This window comes from Mesocricetus auratus, unplaced genomic scaffold (genome assembly GCF_017639785.1).
Source record: "Mesocricetus auratus isolate SY011 unplaced genomic scaffold, BCM_Maur_2.0 Super-Scaffold_100003, whole genome shotgun sequence".
Classification (NCBI taxonomy): domain Eukaryota; kingdom Metazoa; phylum Chordata; class Mammalia; order Rodentia; family Cricetidae; genus Mesocricetus; species Mesocricetus auratus.
The window spans coordinates 3,641,703-3,659,041 of NW_024429188.1; the positions used below are offsets into that span (position 1 = coordinate 3,641,703).

Below are 17,339 nucleotides of genomic sequence, written 5' to 3' on the forward strand. Positions count from 1 at the left end.
AACATTACACTTAACCACAGCATTGCTGTACACTTCACTGACAGAATTACTAGTGCATTCCACAGGTCTGAAAGGCACATACAGGGGCATTAAAAGAAGAAGGTTTCTCCCTTGGAATGCAAAGAGTGCAGTTACTACACACATCCTTTACTTTAGCAACTGCAGGAACTCACAATGTAACCATTATAGGTAAAGAGCGATTTCTGTGAAGCATTTCCCTTGTGAGGAGCAGCCATAGCATTCATTTCAGAATTAGAGCAAGTCATATTCTCCCTACTTCCTGATGCTCATTACTGGTTTGGTGTTGGCTTGTTTGTTGATGTTATTTGTTCTTTCATGTTTTAATGAAAACCACACACTTCCCCAGGCCACTTAGCCTGTCAGAAGAAGTCATATTTTAAAACAACATTTAACATGAGACCCTAAAAGAGTGACTTATAACTCAACCCTAATTGAATATACAAGTCTTCAGTATCAGGAGAAGTCCTGCTGTTGTTATTTAACATGAATTGGACACCAGACTTGACAGGAAACATATCAATGCATCATAAAAGACCCTTGGAATTAAAAGTGGTGGAGCAAAACAGCGAAATAGTACAAATGCCCATTGACCTCTTACTGAAAATACAGACAAAAGCCAATACTTCCTTGTGTGGATGCCATTGCTTTTTATAAACAAAGAATTAGGAGTGCCTAGGCCATCATATCGGAGATTGTCCTCTCTGCTGTAGGCTGTAGAAATGGGCCTCCTTCAATATCTGGTTAATATGGGAGTAAGGACCTTGTTCTTCATACACTGCAAACTGCTCCTGTGAGAACTCAGTGACATTGTAGTTAACTTCAGGCACGTTCTGGTTTAAGCAGTTCTCCGTCATATGTTCTTGACGGGCAGTATTAGTGACACTGTGGTTCCTTGCATTACCACTGCTTGACGACTGGAAGGAGAAAGACAGAAGGAAGATGGTTATTATGATACTGTGATCATTTCCTATTCAGTTTGAAGAATCCTGGCATCACACTCTACAAAGGGCTTCACTGTCCATAAAGTGCAATCACTTGGGTAGCTCATTTTATTCCTCACAGCAATGATGTAACTCAAGTTGGGTTAATAGCACCCATTTGGCAGACAAGGAAGGAGATGTGTGATGGACCCAAAGGGTACAAACACAGACTTTCTCACTCCAAATCACTTCAAATATCCTCGTCCCTGCTGGCATCATGCTTTCCAATTATCTGCACCAGGAAAGTAGGCTCCCAATCTACAGGATAAAGTAGCAATCAATGCTGCACAATGTGATCTGGATTAGGACCATGATCTGGATTAGGACCAAAATAAGTATGATGGAATGCAGATCCATGTCCCAACATGACAAAGAAAAGATGGGGGAAGCTCCATTTACACATATGAGCATACATACAAATAAGAGGGTCTTTCCATACCTATGCCCTAGAGTGGACATATAACAATTCAAGACTCCACTCATCTCGAAGTGCTTTTGATATGTTTTAATGACAGCTGTATGTCAACACTAAGCATTTATGATGACTGATACACCTGATCTCCTATTTGTGGGTTTAGTTTAGTTTGTATATGGTGAGTTTGTTCTTAGTATTGTCTATCCTGGAAATAACTTCACTCTGTCATATTGGCAATGATATGTTTTGTTATTGTATTATACCCCAAAGAGCTATATTCTGGGATTCTGTAGCTAGGGATGAAATTTAGTGGTAGAGTGCTTTCCTGGCATGCATGGGAACTTGGCTTCCATCTCCTTGGGCATACGACACACACTTGTACACACACTCAGGAATTGCTTGCCTGTAATCTTAAGACTATCAAAGGAGGAGGAGGTGATTACAATGATGCTTATGTGAACAGAAATGTTGAGCAATATTGGTATTGTATGTCTTTAAGGTCATTTTTTTCAAGGTAGGATCGCAATGGTGACAGAAACCAAGATGTCATCATTCTCAGGTCATGTTTAACTCCTCAGCTCACTACATCACCCAAGGTATCAAATTACAGTATTTATGCACTGAGATTCATGCATTCACAGACTGTCTTTGAGAGACACAGAAGTCAAGTGAATCTGTGTGAGTAAATGTCTAATAGTTATAATTGTAAGGGCTATGTTTGTTAATGTGAACTCAGAGGAAATCAGACAAACTATACCCCTTCTGAGGCCTGCAGTATAAAGATCTCCATGTAGCACTTTTTAATGTATGGTATGGTTTTAATGGTCTGGTTCCCTTAGGGAGATTTCCTTTCTTGGTTGTTTAATGTGGGGTTTTCTTTTTTTCTGGAATAAATTCTCTACAAAATGGCAAGGAAGGGAACCATCACAAATGGAAACATAATTGATTTACACTCTTGTGTCATGAAGATGTAACATCATATGAAGACAGGATATAGTACATTAAAGGAATGATAACATTGGTAGTGAACGCCCTAGTACACAGGAAGTCCTAGTTTGAAACTCAGCTCAGCACAGCAGGTGCTAAGAAGCACTCTTGTAGAGCCAGGTGGAGGTTGGGGGATCACAATGTTAAGGTTATGATCATCTTTGGCAACATAGCCAGGTTGAGTCTTACTAGAGTCTCTTGAGACCCCCTTGCCTAGGAGAACTTACAGGAAACCTCACAGACAACACAGGAATTCTTCAGAGTCATTTTGAAGAAATCAGTAGATGATCAGCCTCTAATGTCTCTGTTTTGTAGTGGCATCATTAAAATGATGTTCATTGGCAGGTTTTACACCTTTAGCAACTTAAAATTAACAACCAGAAATTGCTTACCAAATTTTATAAGGGAAGTGACTGGCAGGGCATATTAGCACAAGCCTGCTATACCATCACTTGGGAGGTTAAGGTAGGACCTGCTGGATTACATAATGTGTTCCAGATCAGCCCTGCTGTGTATTGAGAACGTGTCAAAACAGAGAGACAGACACCCTGACAGGCAGCTATCCAGGCACTCAGTAAAAAGAAAAGAAAGAAGGAAAAAAGAAAGACTGAAGTAAATTCAACTAAAGCAAACAATACTACACCTATTTATTACATAGTCTTCAGGCCCATTTCTGGTCATAAGGATGACATAGTCATGATTTTGCTGATATACAATTATGTCCTTGATTTCTTATAGAATGTCTGTATTTCTCAAGACATTTGAAAACTTTGAGTTGTAGTTAATTAATATCAACATAATAATTAGTTGGAAAACACTATGGTTGTATTAGTTATAATTACTTTCTATTGCAGTGAAGACACCATGACCAAGGGAGGTTATGGAAGATCTACTAGAGACATAAGTTTCAGAATCTATGACCACGATGGTGGGTGGATGGCAGCAGGAAGGCAGGCTTGGTGCTTCAAAAGGTGCTAAGAACTGATAACTTGGCACATAACTTAGAGTCAGAGACAGAGAGATAGAGGGAGATAGAGACAGAGAGAGACAGAGATAAAGACAGAGACAGACAGAGAGAGAGAGCACTAACTGGGAATGGCATTGTGTGGGTATTTGAAACTACAAGCCCATACCTCCTCTAAAAAAGCCCAACCTCCTAATCCTTCCAAAACAGGTTCAGTTACTGAGGATCAAGCATTTCAATATATGAGCCTATTGGGGCCATTCTTACTCAAACTACCACTTACTTGTTCAGCTTGTGACTGGATATCTTCACTTTCCAACTCATCTACAAGTGATGTATAGAGAAAACTGAGATTCCCTCTGTAAGTAACTGAATCACAGATGCTACCATTATGCCAATGAAAATAGATTATGAGACTCAGTTCCTCCTGATATTAAACGAGGTTGATGAACAGTAGTGCTGGAAAAGAGAAGCTTGGACTTTGTAACAATCTTGCTGTGAGAATGACCTTGAGGAGGGCTCCTTGAATTAGAGATATTTATAATGCACGACCAACTGGGAATTTGTTTACTGCTTGATTATACTGCCTCTTTAGCAGACAAAACTGCTCTTCATAATAGATATATTTCCTTCTTCCTACACCTGCGTTTCATAGACGAGTTCTTTTACCAGAACATATAAGACCTGAAAAGTTTCAAGACTGTCCAACATTTCCTTGACACATGAATGCTTCTTAGCATGTTCTGACTGCCTTCATAAACATCTGTTCACAGTGCCCACTCAAGTAGGAAGCCCAATGCTTTACAAAAAGGGGATGTTTATTGGTCAGGTTGTTGGTGGTACATGCCTTTTACCCTGTACATGGGAGTCAGAGGAGTCAAGTCTCTTGTGCAAACTGAGTTCCAGGACAGCCAGGATGCACAGATAGATAAACCCTGTCTCTATAATAAAAACAAACAAATGGAGAAACAAAAAAGATTGATTGATTTATGTGTTCCTGAGCACATGCTATGTACATTATGAATATTTAGGTGCCTCCGCAGGCCAGAATAGGGAGATGCATGCTCTCTAAATGGAATTATAGGTGGATGGAATCCCCTCAATATGGGTGTCCATGTCCTCCGAAAGACAAGCTACTATCAGCAACTGCTGAGCCATCTCTCCAGTCACACAAATCCCACTCTGGTGTCCCTGCACTCTCAACACAGTTTAGATCTTATTTTGGGTGTGTCCTTGTATATCCATGCATTTCATAAAATAAAAGCATCATTGAGATGAATTTGGGGAAGAAGATCTCACCATCTAAAAATTCCAAGTATACTAAACAATGATGATGTGGCCTAGGTACATGTGCAAGACACTGCTATGCTTCATTCAAGGTTTTGTAAAGTCTGCATGTTTAACACAGAGCCCAAGAAGCTGCATGACTAGATGAGAATTTCTACAGTTGTGTTTGAGGACAAGACAGAGAATCAACCCTGTGGCTTTCTTCTCAGTGGCTGGGAGCCTTCCTTATATGGGCTGCGTTGTGAGAGAATGCTGGTAGGCACGTGCTATTGAAATGCCTAGCATGGTAAGAAAACACTAAGTGTACATACATTAGTGGTGACTTATAGATCCTTATTCAGTCTCAGGCCTACTCAAGAAAGAGGAAATCAGACCTGGTACAGGAAACCTAGACAATCACCCGGGGTAGATACAGTAATGGAATCTGGAGAACCAGTAAATGCAGCTTTACTAAGACAGCATAATTTCTAGCTGCATTCCAAATATTATCTTATACTCACAGAGAAGTACAATCCTCATGCTTTTTCATGGAAAATACTTTTTCCAACAGACAGAGACCATTAAAGAACAGCACCACTAACAAAAGTGCAGCATGGTGGAGCCCAGTCACAGTGGACACAATGAACATAGTGGAAGGGGGGACAGAATGATTGATAGAAGCAGAGATCATGAGTTTTCTGTGAGACTGTGTCTCCTAAGAATGTCAGAAGCTACACCCATAAAGTCCCTCCACCATGAAGGCCTCAGCATGAACTGAAGAACAACCACAACAGATAATGCAGAGTGCACATGGCACCTCAATGCTACAAAATCAAAAGCAAAACCTATGTCCAACTAAGGGATACCGACAGTGGGAGAAAAGGACAATCCAATTTGGTTATCTAATACCAAATGCTCAGTTCAGAGATATGCATAAACGTAATAATAAAGACACTGAATAGGTTGTATGCTTGAGTATCTCTCTCTAGCTCTCTCTTTACTTCTCTCTCTCTCTCTCTCTCTCTCTCTCTCTCTCTCTCTCTCTCTCTCTCTTGTAGTGACTGGTTTGTTAACAGGGTTACAACACTTCACAACACTCCGAGCAAAGGGCTAAGGATGTAAATGAAGACAAAGACAGCTGCTCATTCTTACAAGAATGGCATTTATTTTTTATAATTTATTTTTTAATTTATATTTAAATTAGAAACAAGGTTGCTTCACAAGTCAGTTCCAGGTCCCTCTCCCTTTCCCTCCCCTTCTCCCGTGCCATCCCCCCCAACTACCCCATTATCCCCTCATTTCCCCAGGGAGGGTGAGGGCCTACATGGGGTTGTCCATAGTCTGTCATTTCATCCAGGGAAGGGCCTAGACCTCCCCCAAGAGTTCAGGGTGAGAGTGCATCTCACATTGTTGGATGGGAGTCCAAAGTACATTTGTATACCCGGGATAAATACTGATCTACTACCCAAGGCTCAATAGATTACCTAGGCCTCCTCACTGACACCCCCATTCACAGGGTCTTGATCAGTCCCATGCTGGATTCCCAGGCATCAGCCTGGGATTCAAGAGTTTACCCTTGCCAGGTCAGCTGTTTCTGGGGGTTAAACCTGCCCAGTCTTAAACCCTTTGGTCATCAGTCCTCCCTCTCTGTTACTGGCTTTCTTGAGTTCAGCTCAGTGCTTAGCCATGGGAGTCTGCCGCTTCTTCCATCAGCCACTGAATGAAGGTTCTGTTTCCCAGATTCTCTGGCCATAGGATTATATGCTGGCACTCCCCAGGTCTATGTCTAAAATCCATATATGAGAGAGCACATGCCATGTTTCTATTTTTGTGACTGGGTTACCTCACTCAGGATGGTTTCTTCTAGTGTCATCCTTTGGAACGGCATTTATTTTAACAAGAGCGGAGCATTATATACCAATATCAGGTATGGTGGAAAACCACCAAGGTCAGAAGCCTATGTTCCCATGGCCCTCCAGCAAAGGATGAACCAATAACAGGACACTTAGACAATAAGGATGGATAGAAAACAGGAACTTGCATGTAGGCCTTACTGGGAGGGGCGACAAGAGGTGTTTTGCTAGAAGCTCCTAGTCACAAGCTGGTCAGCAGTCAATCATGGGGGAAGGGTGCAACACACACTCTCTCTCTGTGCATGTGTGTGCAACCCCAATTAAAGAAAAATGAGGGCAAAAAATTGATACTGAGCAAGGGTTTCAAAGGACAAATTGACGGTAAAATGATATAATTTTATTATAATTTAAAATAATAAAATAAATGATTAAGGAAGAAATAAAAGTCACCTGCACCAGGTAGTGTAGGATGAGAGGAATACTAACAGGCACAGTGTAACTTTTGCAGAGAACAGAAGCACAAGAAGTGTGAGAAAGATTTGGAGAAGCAGACAGATGATGATAAGATGACTGTTGTGGCCCAAGGGATGTTCTCCAGCCATGGAACCTGCAAGAGTAGACAAGGCAAGAACACTGGAGACCTTGGATGTCATGCTGAGAAGTCTACTGAGCCAACCAGACAGATACTCTAATGAATGGAAGGGAAAGGAGGACAAAGAGCACAGAGACCACCTACACAGTTTTACAAAGATACCAGAAACAGCCACTGCGGGTCTTGGTGATGCTGGCAGAAACAGAAAGTAACATACAGTGATCCCCAGAGAATGAAGGAGGAAAGAGTCATTAGAGCACTGAATACACACACAAGAACACCCCAACCACTGCAGACAACACCTGGCAATTTAAACATCCCTGTGTTTGAGGTTAGCAGGTTCTAAGATTGAGTCCTCCAGTGTTCACTATGGCAAATATGGAGCTGCTGTAGAAAGTAAGGTGCAGTGAGAAGCTGTAGGTAAGAACTGTTAAACAGAGGGTTGTGGGAATGAGGGCAGCAGATTAGAATCAAAGGTGAGAAGGAAGACAGCACCTGGAAATAAGGCAGGTCTCCAGGGTTCACAGTAGCTGGAAACAGAGCCTCAATTGACTAATGATACAAATGCTGGGAAAAATGCACACAGAAGTGTTAAGGAGGAAAGTTAACACAGAATATCATCGCTGAAACTGAATGGCAATTCACGTTTATTCATGATATAGAACTGGCTAATACTTCCTAAGGTGAGAACAAGTAAATTCAAGATTTTTCTACATTCAACTCTACGTTTACATCCCATTCCAATCCTGTATACCTCAGAGATACTTGTTTCCTTATTCCTAACAGTGCAACAAAATTCACCCTTAATACCCGTCGCACCCCAGAATTACATGTTGTTTACTGACACTGACCAGCCCACCCAAATCCACTGAAGTCTCCAGACTATGAACTGCCAAAGATGCCTCACATTTACACTGGCAGCCCTTCCTTCGCTGATCCCACCCAACCAGTGCACACTCTCTTGAGCCAGAGGGTACCCAAGGAAGCAGGCTGTTTAATTACTGTCACTTTGCAAATGAACAAGGGAATTAATGGCATCATGTGTAGAATTCTGTGTGTGGGTAAGGCACATAAATCAGGCTTCCAGAAAATTAGGAGGCAAAACTTGGAAAGACCTTGGGTTTCATTCAATTTTTCAACTCAAAAATTCCAAGTAAACTGCAAAGCATATCACCTCATCTGTGGGAAAGAAGTAAATGTAACTTGAACAAACAAATCAAACAAAAATGACTAGGAAAATCTCACCTGTAGGAAACATGTGGAGTTGTTCATCTTCAATCAACAACTCAGATTCTAACTTGAACTTGTATATGAGGGTGCTTGCCATATTTGGCATGCTCCATGGACAAAGGATGTTAAATTGTCTACAAGTTATTGGGCCATCTTTGACAGAGCTCTCCTACCACCATACACAAATTCAATAAATGTATCTTCAAAGATATAAATACTTAGACTTTTACAACATAACTAATACATCTCTTTTTCTCAATAAGAGACTCAGAGTCCTCTAATGAATCCCTCACGAAGTTCTGTCTTCCAGATCATACAGAGAAATTCAGAGGGATGTAAATGGCTCCCTACTCATTTAGTTTCTGTTGCTGAGAGAAAAGACCTTGACCAAATCAACTCAGGGTTGAAAACTTTTCTTTGGCTCATACATCCAGGTTTTCATCCCTCATATCCAGGAAGTCAGATCAGGGAAATAAGAGCAACTTCTCACCTACAGTCAGGAGCAGAGAGAGAATAATCACAGGGATCCTTTCTTGCTTAATCATTTTCTTGTACCTGGCTTTCCTTTTCTCTTATGCATTCTGGATGCCTTGCCCAGGGAGAGGCACCACCTGCAATGGGTTGGGCCTTTCCATATTCACTAACAATCAAGATGACCCCCACAGACACACCCCAACTGGATTTCAATAATTCCTCAGTAAGACTATTTGAAAGTCAATGAATTGAACGAGAAATACTTGTAGTGAGTAAGGTTACCCACCCCCAAAGGACAAACACCACAACTTGTCACTCCTGTGTGGATCCTAGCTTCCAATTTTGTATTGGGTGCTCATCTTGCAGTCCATGTGGAAATCAAGAAACTAGACACAGGCCATTGGGTTGGAGGAAGTTTGCATGAAAGAATAGGAAATAGAAGAATACTGGTAAATGAAAGTAGAGAGCAGAAATGCTGGTGTCAGAAAGGTTCAAGCAGTTTGTGCAGTGATGCAAATGAGAAAAGGAGAGGTTGTGGTAATGGTAAACCAAAATGAAGTGTGCAGAAAGAAACGACATGAGAACCCATGACCTTAGACCCCAAGTGAAATACATAGTAAGAAGTGGTTTTTGAAGACATGGGGTAGGAAATAATGCGAGGGGCATACTTGGGGAGACAAGTTCAGGTGAGAATAGGGTAAAGTAGTGGAGACAAGAAGGGCAGAGACAGCTGGTCTGAACAGGGGAGAGCTCTTGGACCCCAGACTGACAGCGGGGAGGCTAACATGGGACTGATCTGGACCCCCTCCAAATGTAAGTGTCAGTGAGAAGGCCTGGGCAACCTATGGGGCCTTGAGCAGTGGATCAGTGTCTATCCCTGGAATACAAACAGTCATCGTGTGCCCATAGCACAAAGAGGGATGCTCTCTCAGTCTGGACTCTTAGAGGAATGCCTGGACCCTACCCGGAGTGAAATGACAGACTCTAGATATCCCCTATGTGGAAGGAATTGGCAATAGGGTGGGAGGCTGGGGGGGAAGGGGAGTGCGGGAGGAGGGGAGGGAGAGGGAACTAGGATTGACATGTAAAACAAGCTATTTAAAATTAAAATAAAAAATGATAAAAAAGAAGGGGGGATGTGGACATACAAAGCAAACTAAGGATGTGTGAAGAAGTTTTATGAAAATGTACCAGATGGAAAACAAGGTCCTATGTACTTTTTTTTCAATGAATCATTTGCTGTATATGCACAGGTGTTTTGCCTGTCTGTATGTCTGTGTGAAGGTATCAGATACTCTGGAACTTGAATTACAGACAGATATGAGTTGCCATGTGGTGTAGTGATTTGATCCCAGGTCTCCTGGACGACCAGACAATATTCTGAACAACTAGGCCATCTTTCCAGATGTGATACATGCTATTTTAAACAAAGATACTGCTAAATATTATTCCCAAACTCCATATGTCATTAGGTAAAAATCTCAGCATTGCATACAGATTATCTCTCTATTTTCCCCAGAGGTGACCAAATAATAAAGTTGATTTGCCACTAGTCTTAGTTGCCTGAAATAACAAGTTGGTAGGACCTTGTAGCTGAGACACATTATACACTGGTGTTACTGGTCATAGGAAAATCAGTCTTGAACTCACAAATAAACACTCCCAGCTGACTAATGTTCATAGTACCAAGAAGGTGAGTACTATGCTGGCTGTTTTGAGAGAAACATCAGCAATGATCTTACCCATGGCTGGACCCTGCATGGTTTAATCCTGGCCTGTGTGGCATGATGAGACACTGCTGTAATAGTTGCAACTCTGTTCCAAGGACTAACCATTTGTTCTTCTCATTGGATCTGAGGCCTGCTTCACATAAGTGAGTGTCTGCCTGGCACTGTAAACATATTCAAAACCTGTTATTAGTGAGTGCGTAGCTCCTTGGATGTGCTGGGGAAAGACTTACTCTAATTCTGCTAAATGATCGTGCCTTTAAACTGCTCTCCATACATTTATGTTTGCATGCATAGGTCAGCACTACTTTCAAAATTGGTTTGAGGAACTTGTAGTTACAATGAGTAGTGGTCAATGTGGAAACACATAAGTATTCTAAGTGCTGACAGTAAGCAACTGTGAAGGCAGGATTCCATTCTTCACCCTTTGCAAGGTGGGGGAATTTCTGGAAGCCCATTCCTTCTGACTATGATCAGGAAAGCCTCTCTGTTGGCCCTGTCTGTGTCATGCTGCTTGGTAAATCCATGCCTAAGACAACTCTTAAAATCCGGTCCTACAGAAAGTTCTGGAAGGAAAACTTCAACCCAAAGAAGTTAACTACAACCAGAAAAACATAGGCAATAGAAAATCCCAGTTTGCCATCAGCCAAAAGAAAAAAAGGTGTTGAAATCAACACACAATTCCACTATCAGCAACAATTCCAAAAAAACAAGAATGAGCAATCATGACTGCCTTATATGCCATCCTAGAACTCTCATCCAGTGGCTGATGGAGACTGAGGCAGACACCCACAGCTGTGAACCAAATTGAACTCCTGGAACCCAGTTTCAAAGAGGAGTGATGACCAAGGGAATCAGGATGGGGCTGGCAAGGCCCACAGGGCAGCTGACCTAAGGAAGGGGCATCACATGGACCCCAAACTGATGATTGGGGGGACAGCATGGGACTCATCCAGACATTCTGCTACCGAACCTGGGTGACAGAGAGGAGGCCTTGGCAATCTGTGTGATCTTGGAGAGTGGAGCCGTATTTATTCCTGGCATACAGAGGGACTGGGAGCCCATGCTACATGGAGGGATGCTCTCTCAGCCTGGACACATGGGGAAGAACCTGGGGCATTCCTGGGATGATGTGACAGACTCTGGAAATCCCTCATGGAGGCCCTTGCCCTCCCTGGGGAGTGGAGGGGAGATGGAGTGGGGGTGAGGGGTTGGCAGGATTGGGGGTGGGGGAGGAGGGAATGGAGAGGGAACTGAAAGTGACATGCGAAAAAACTTAAATAAAAATATGAAAAAAAGAATGAGCAATCAATGGTCATTAATGTCCCTCAATATTAATGGTCTTTTCTTGCCCATAAAAAAGACACAGGCAAACAGAACGGGTTTGAAGACAGAATCCATCCTTCTGCTGCATACAAGAAACACACCTCAGCTTCAAATCAGATGCTACTTCAGAGTTAAGGGTTGGGAAAAGATTTTCCAATAAAATGAACCAAAGAAACAGTACCAATCCTAATATCTAACAAATTAGACTTTAATCTAAAATCAATCAAAAGAGATGATGGAGGTCATTTCATACTTATCACAGGAGAAATCCACCAAGATGAAGTCTCAATTCTGAACATCTATGCCCCAAATAAAAAGGCACCCACGTTCATAAAAAACATTACTAAAACTCAAATCACATGTAAAAACATACACACTAATAGTGGGAGACTTCAACACTCCACTATCACCACTAGACAAGACTACCAGACAAAACTTAACAAAGAAGCAAAGGAACCAATAGAAGCTATGACCCAATAGTGTTTAACAGATATCTGTAGAACATTCCATCCAAACCCAAAAGAATATACTTTCTCACCACCAAATGGAACCTTCTCAAAAATTGACCACATAATTTGCAACATATCAAACATCAACAAGTACAAAAAAATTGGAATAATTCCCTATATCTTATCAGACCACCATGATTTAAAGTTAGAATTCAACAACACAAATTGCAGAAAACCTACAAACTCAAGGAAATTGAATAATGTGCAATTGCACTATTAATGCGTCAAAGAAGAAATAAAAAGAGAAATTAAAAACTTCCTAGAAATCAGTGAGAATAAAGACACAACATATCCAAACTTATGGGACACTCTGAAAGCAGTGCTAAGAGGAAAGTTCATAGCACTAAGTGCCCACATGAAGAAACTGGAGAATAGTCACACTAGAGAATTAACAGCAAAATTGAAAGCTCCAGAAAAAAAGAAGCAAATTCACCCCAGAGGAGTAGATGCCAGGAAATAATCAAATTGAGGGATGAAATCTATAAAGTATAAACTAGGAAAACTATCCAAAGAATCAATGTAATGAAAAGTTGGTTCTTTGAGAAAATCAACAATATAGACAAACCTTTATCCAAACTTTAAATGGCAAAGTGTGAACATGTGAATTAACAAAATCAGAAATGAAAAGTGGGACATAACAACGGACACCGAGGAAATCCAGAGAATCATCAGGTCATGCTTTGAAAACCACAAAATTTGAAATATAAAGGAAATGGATAATTTTCTGGATATCACTTTCTAAATTGAAATCAAGAACATATAAACAATTTGCATAGACCCATAACCACTAATGAAATAGAAGCAGTCATTAAAAGTCTCCCAACCAAAAACAGCTCAGGGCCGGATGGCCTCAGTGCAGAATTCTACCAGAAATTGAAATACTACCTAATACCAATTCTCATCAAAGTATTCCATGCAAAAGGAGCATAGAGGTCATTGCCAAACTCTTTTTATGAGGCTTCAATAACATTGATACACAAGCCACACAAAGACATAATTAAGAAAGAGAACTTCAGACAAATATTGTTCATGAACATTGATGCAAAAATACACAATAAAATGTAGGCATATCAAATCCAAGAACACATCAGAAAAATCATCCACCATGATCAAGTATGCTTCATCACAGGGATGCAGGGATGGTTTAACATATGAAAATCCATCAATGTAATCCACCATATAAACAAGCTGAGAAACAAAAAGCACAAGATCATCTAACTAGATGCTGAAAAAGAATTTGACAAAATCCAACACCTCGTCAAGATAAAGGTCTTGGAGAGACCAGGGATAACAGGAATAGACATAAACATAATAACAGCCCTATACAGCAAACCAACAGCCAACATCAACCTAAACAGAGAGAATCTCAAGGTGATTCCTCTAAAATCAGGAAAAGACATGGCTGTCCCCATAGTAAAAATAGCAATCTTGCTGAAAGCAATCTACAGATTCAATGCAATCCCCATCAAAATCTCAGCACAATTCTTCACAGACCTTGAAAGAACAATTCTCAACTTTATGTGGAAAAAGAAAAGACCTGGGATATTCGAAACAACCATATTCAACGAAGCAATCTCTGGAGGCATCACCATCCCTGACTTCAAGCTCTATTATAGAGCTAAAGTCCTGAAAACAGCTTGGTATTGGCAAAGAAATAGACAGGTAGATCAAGGGAATCAAATTGAACACCCTGATATTAACTCACACAAGTTTGAACACCTGATTTTTGACAAAGAATCTAAAAGTACACAATGGAAAAAAGAAAGCATCTTCAACAAATGGTACTGGCAAAACTGAGTGATGGCATGGAGAAGACTGCAGAGAGGTCCATGTCTATCGCCATGCACAAAACTTACATCCAAATGGATCAAAGACCTCAACATAAATCCAGTCACACTGAACCTCTTAGAAGAGAAAGTGGGACATACCCTTGAACGAAATGGTACAGGAGACTGCTTCCTGAACATAACACCAGCAGCACAGACACTGAGATCAACAATTAACAAATGGGACCTCATGAAACTGAGAAGCTTCTGTAAGGCAAAGGACACAGTCAACAAGACAAAAAAGCAGCCCAAAGAATGGAAAAAGATATTCACCAACCCCACACCTGACAGAGGACTAATCTCCAAAATGTATAAAAAACTCAAGAAGCAAGTCTCCAAAACACCAAAGGACCAAATTAAAAAGTTGGGTACAGAAATAAATAGAGAATTCTCAGTAAAGGAGTCTAAAAAGGATGATAGACACTTAAGAAATTGCTCAATATCCATAGCCATTAGGTAAATGCAAATTAAAACAACTCTGAGATACCATCCAACTCCTGTGAGAATGGCTAAAATAAAAAACACCAATGACAGCTTATGCTGGAGAGGATGTGGAGAAAGGGGAACACTCCTCCACTCCTTGTGGGAGTGACAACTTGTACAATCACTATGAAAATCAGTATGGACATTCCTCAAGAAAATGGGAATTAGTCTACCACAAAACCCAGCATATACCCAAAAGATACACATTCATACAACAAGGATGTCTGTTCCACTATGTTAATAGCAACATTATTTGTAATAGCCAGAACGTGGAAGCAACCTAGATGCCCCTCAACTGAAGAGTGGATATAGAAAATGTGGTACATTTACACAATGGAGTAATACTCAGCAGAAAAAATAACAATGGAATCTTGAAATTCACAGACAAATGGCTGGCACTAGAAGAAACCACACTGAGAGGTAACCCAGTCCCAAAAATACAAACATGGTATGTACTCTCTCATATATGGATTTTTTTTGGATTTTAGACATGGAGCAGGGATGTGCCAGCCTACCATCCCACTGTCAGATTCTAGGAAACAGGGAGGACCCTAAGAGTATCATGCATGGTACCCCAGAGAAGAGGAATGGGAGAGGAACTCCTGAGTGGATTGGGAGTGTGGAGCAGGGGAGAGGGAGATGGAAAAAAGAGAGTAAGAAGAGGAGTGGAGAGGATGACATGGGGAACAGTAAGGTTGAGTCAGAGGAAGAATAGAGAGGAGAACAGGGTGCCAGATACCATAATAGAGGGAGTCATTATAGGTTTGAGGAGAGATCTGGAACTAGTGAGATTTCCAGAGACCTACAAGGATGACACCAACTGGCAAACTAAGCAACAGTGGAGAGACTACCTTTAATGCTCATCCCTGATAATGTGTTTGAAGACTGCCTTATATGCCATCCTAGAGCATTCATCCATTGGTTGATGGAAACAGAGACAGACATCCACAGCTAAACAGTCCAGAGAGGGAGGAGTGATGAACAAAGAGGTCAAGATCCAGCTGGTGAAACCCACAGAAACAGCTGACCTGAACAAGGGGAAGCTTTTGGACCCCAGACTGATGGCTGAGAGGCCAGCATGGGACTGATCCAGACCACATAAATTTGGGTGTCAGCGAGGCCTCGGCAATCTTTGGGGCCCTGGGTAGTAGAACAGTATTTATCCCTGGCATTCAAATAGACTTTGGGAGCCCATTCCACATCGAGGCATGCTCTCTCAGCCAGGACACATGGGGGAGGGCCTAGGCCCTGCCCTGGATGTTAAGACAGACTTTGGAGATCCCCCATGGATAGCCTCATCCTTTCTGAGGAGCAGAGTGGGGATTGGGTGGGGGGGTTGGGGCTTGATTGGTGGTGGGGGAAGAGAGGGGGGAGAGGGAGCTCGAATTGACATGTGAAGCAAGCTTGTTTTTAATTTAAATTTTAAAAAAGGAAAAATATGTGACTATTTCAAAACCATTGCAATCAAGGAGGAGACTGTCATGAGGACATCTGGGAAGGTTCTTTTGACATCATCGAAAGGAAAATGAGTGTCGCAGAGAGGCAAATGAATCAAATGGAGAAGCTGTGTGGCCATGGTTCCTACCTCTACAGTGCCAGAGCCCTGGAATGCCTGGTCCTTCTTATTCCTCTTGGAATGCGGAGCATGTTGATTGTCTTCCTCGTTGTCCTCTCGTGGCCTCTTTCTGAAAATAGTTTAAAAAAGGGACAGGAAAATCTGTCATCATTCAGGGATTGACTTTTGGGTGAGCCCTGTGACAATACTCAAATCTGGGGCCTTGTCTAGGAATGAACTGCTCTGCTGGGTTCACACACTCTGCAGGCAGATGGCACTGGGCAGTGGAGGAAAGCATACCCCAGCTCAAGTTCAAGTTTCCCAAGCCAGAATCTTCGTTTGAACCACTGTTTGGGACCAAACACATGAAGAAATTAATAGCCAAACGTTAAAACTCTACCTGACTAGACCCATTCTTGTCACCCAGTTATATACTCGCTCCAGTTTATAGGATTCTCGGCAATGCCACAGGGCACCTTTCACGGTACATGGGGCTTCTCTGCTGTAGCTGCTCTTCTGTCCTTTTTTCCAGTGGCTGTGAGCAGACACCACTGTTAGATCATTCCTGTTGCTATAACAACAATTATTATGTCACTGCAGCTAGTTACCTTGACTGCCACCCTGACACTCTGGCTGATTGCTTACCTGAAACTGTATCTGCAATGTATTCCCTTATGTCTTCCCCCTGCCCTCTTTCCACAAATAATTAGCTTGTGATACTTGATGGTAGTATTCTTGAATATTCTTCATATGTTATTATAGGGATATTTTTGCATCATTTATTTGATTAAAGATAATTGCTAGTTTTTTATAGTCATATATTTATCTGAGTTCACTTATCCTTCCATTGTCTTTAATCTTGTTTTAGTGTCAGAGAGAAGACTTCAAGGTCAGATATGTCACTTAGTTTAAATATTTTTGAAATAAACCATCTTTACAAATACACTGAGAGGCACCTTGCTGAGTCATTGTCTGTCAGCTCCTAGCAAGAAGAATTTTTGGTGCCAGGACATCTGGAAAGTGGATTAAGTCAAAGGAGAACTACATCTTGTTGCCCACTCCTCGCCTGCCTTCTGCTGGGGACTCAGAGAGCCTGGGTGGTCTTGATGGGAACCTTGTCCATCCTCAGAA

The 17,339-nt window shown here is 41.5% G+C and overlaps 1 protein-coding gene across 2 annotated transcripts; it reads right to left on the bottom strand.

Moving 5' to 3' along the window:
* Nucleotides 1-655: 655 nt before the first annotated feature.
* On the bottom strand, nucleotides 656-16,760 carry LOC121139803 (protein FAM104A-like). 2 transcript variants are annotated; one of them, XM_040743799.1, is made up of 3 exons: nucleotides 16,685-16,760; nucleotides 16,239-16,338; nucleotides 656-935 (listed from the first exon to the last, which is right to left on the bottom strand). In XM_040743799.1, exons 1-3 carry the CDS (start codon nucleotides 16,696-16,698, stop codon nucleotides 702-704), a joined length of 348 nt encoding a protein of 115 aa, XP_040599733.1. In that variant the 5' UTR covers nucleotides 16,699-16,760; the 3' UTR covers nucleotides 656-701. The 2 variants fall into 2 exon arrangements, with proteins under 2 accessions (XP_040599733.1, XP_040599732.1); XM_040743798.1 differs by having other exon boundaries at nucleotides 16,609-16,749.
* Nucleotides 16,761-17,339: the final 579 nt, after the last annotated feature.

Bases quoted from the DNA above. Each gene is read 5' to 3' on its own strand.
- LOC121139803 (XM_040743799.1), bottom strand. The intron at 936-16,238 runs GTAGGAACCATG...TTCTCCTTCCAG, and splicing joins AGGGCTCTGGCACTGTAGAG to TCGTCAAGCAGTGGTAATGC.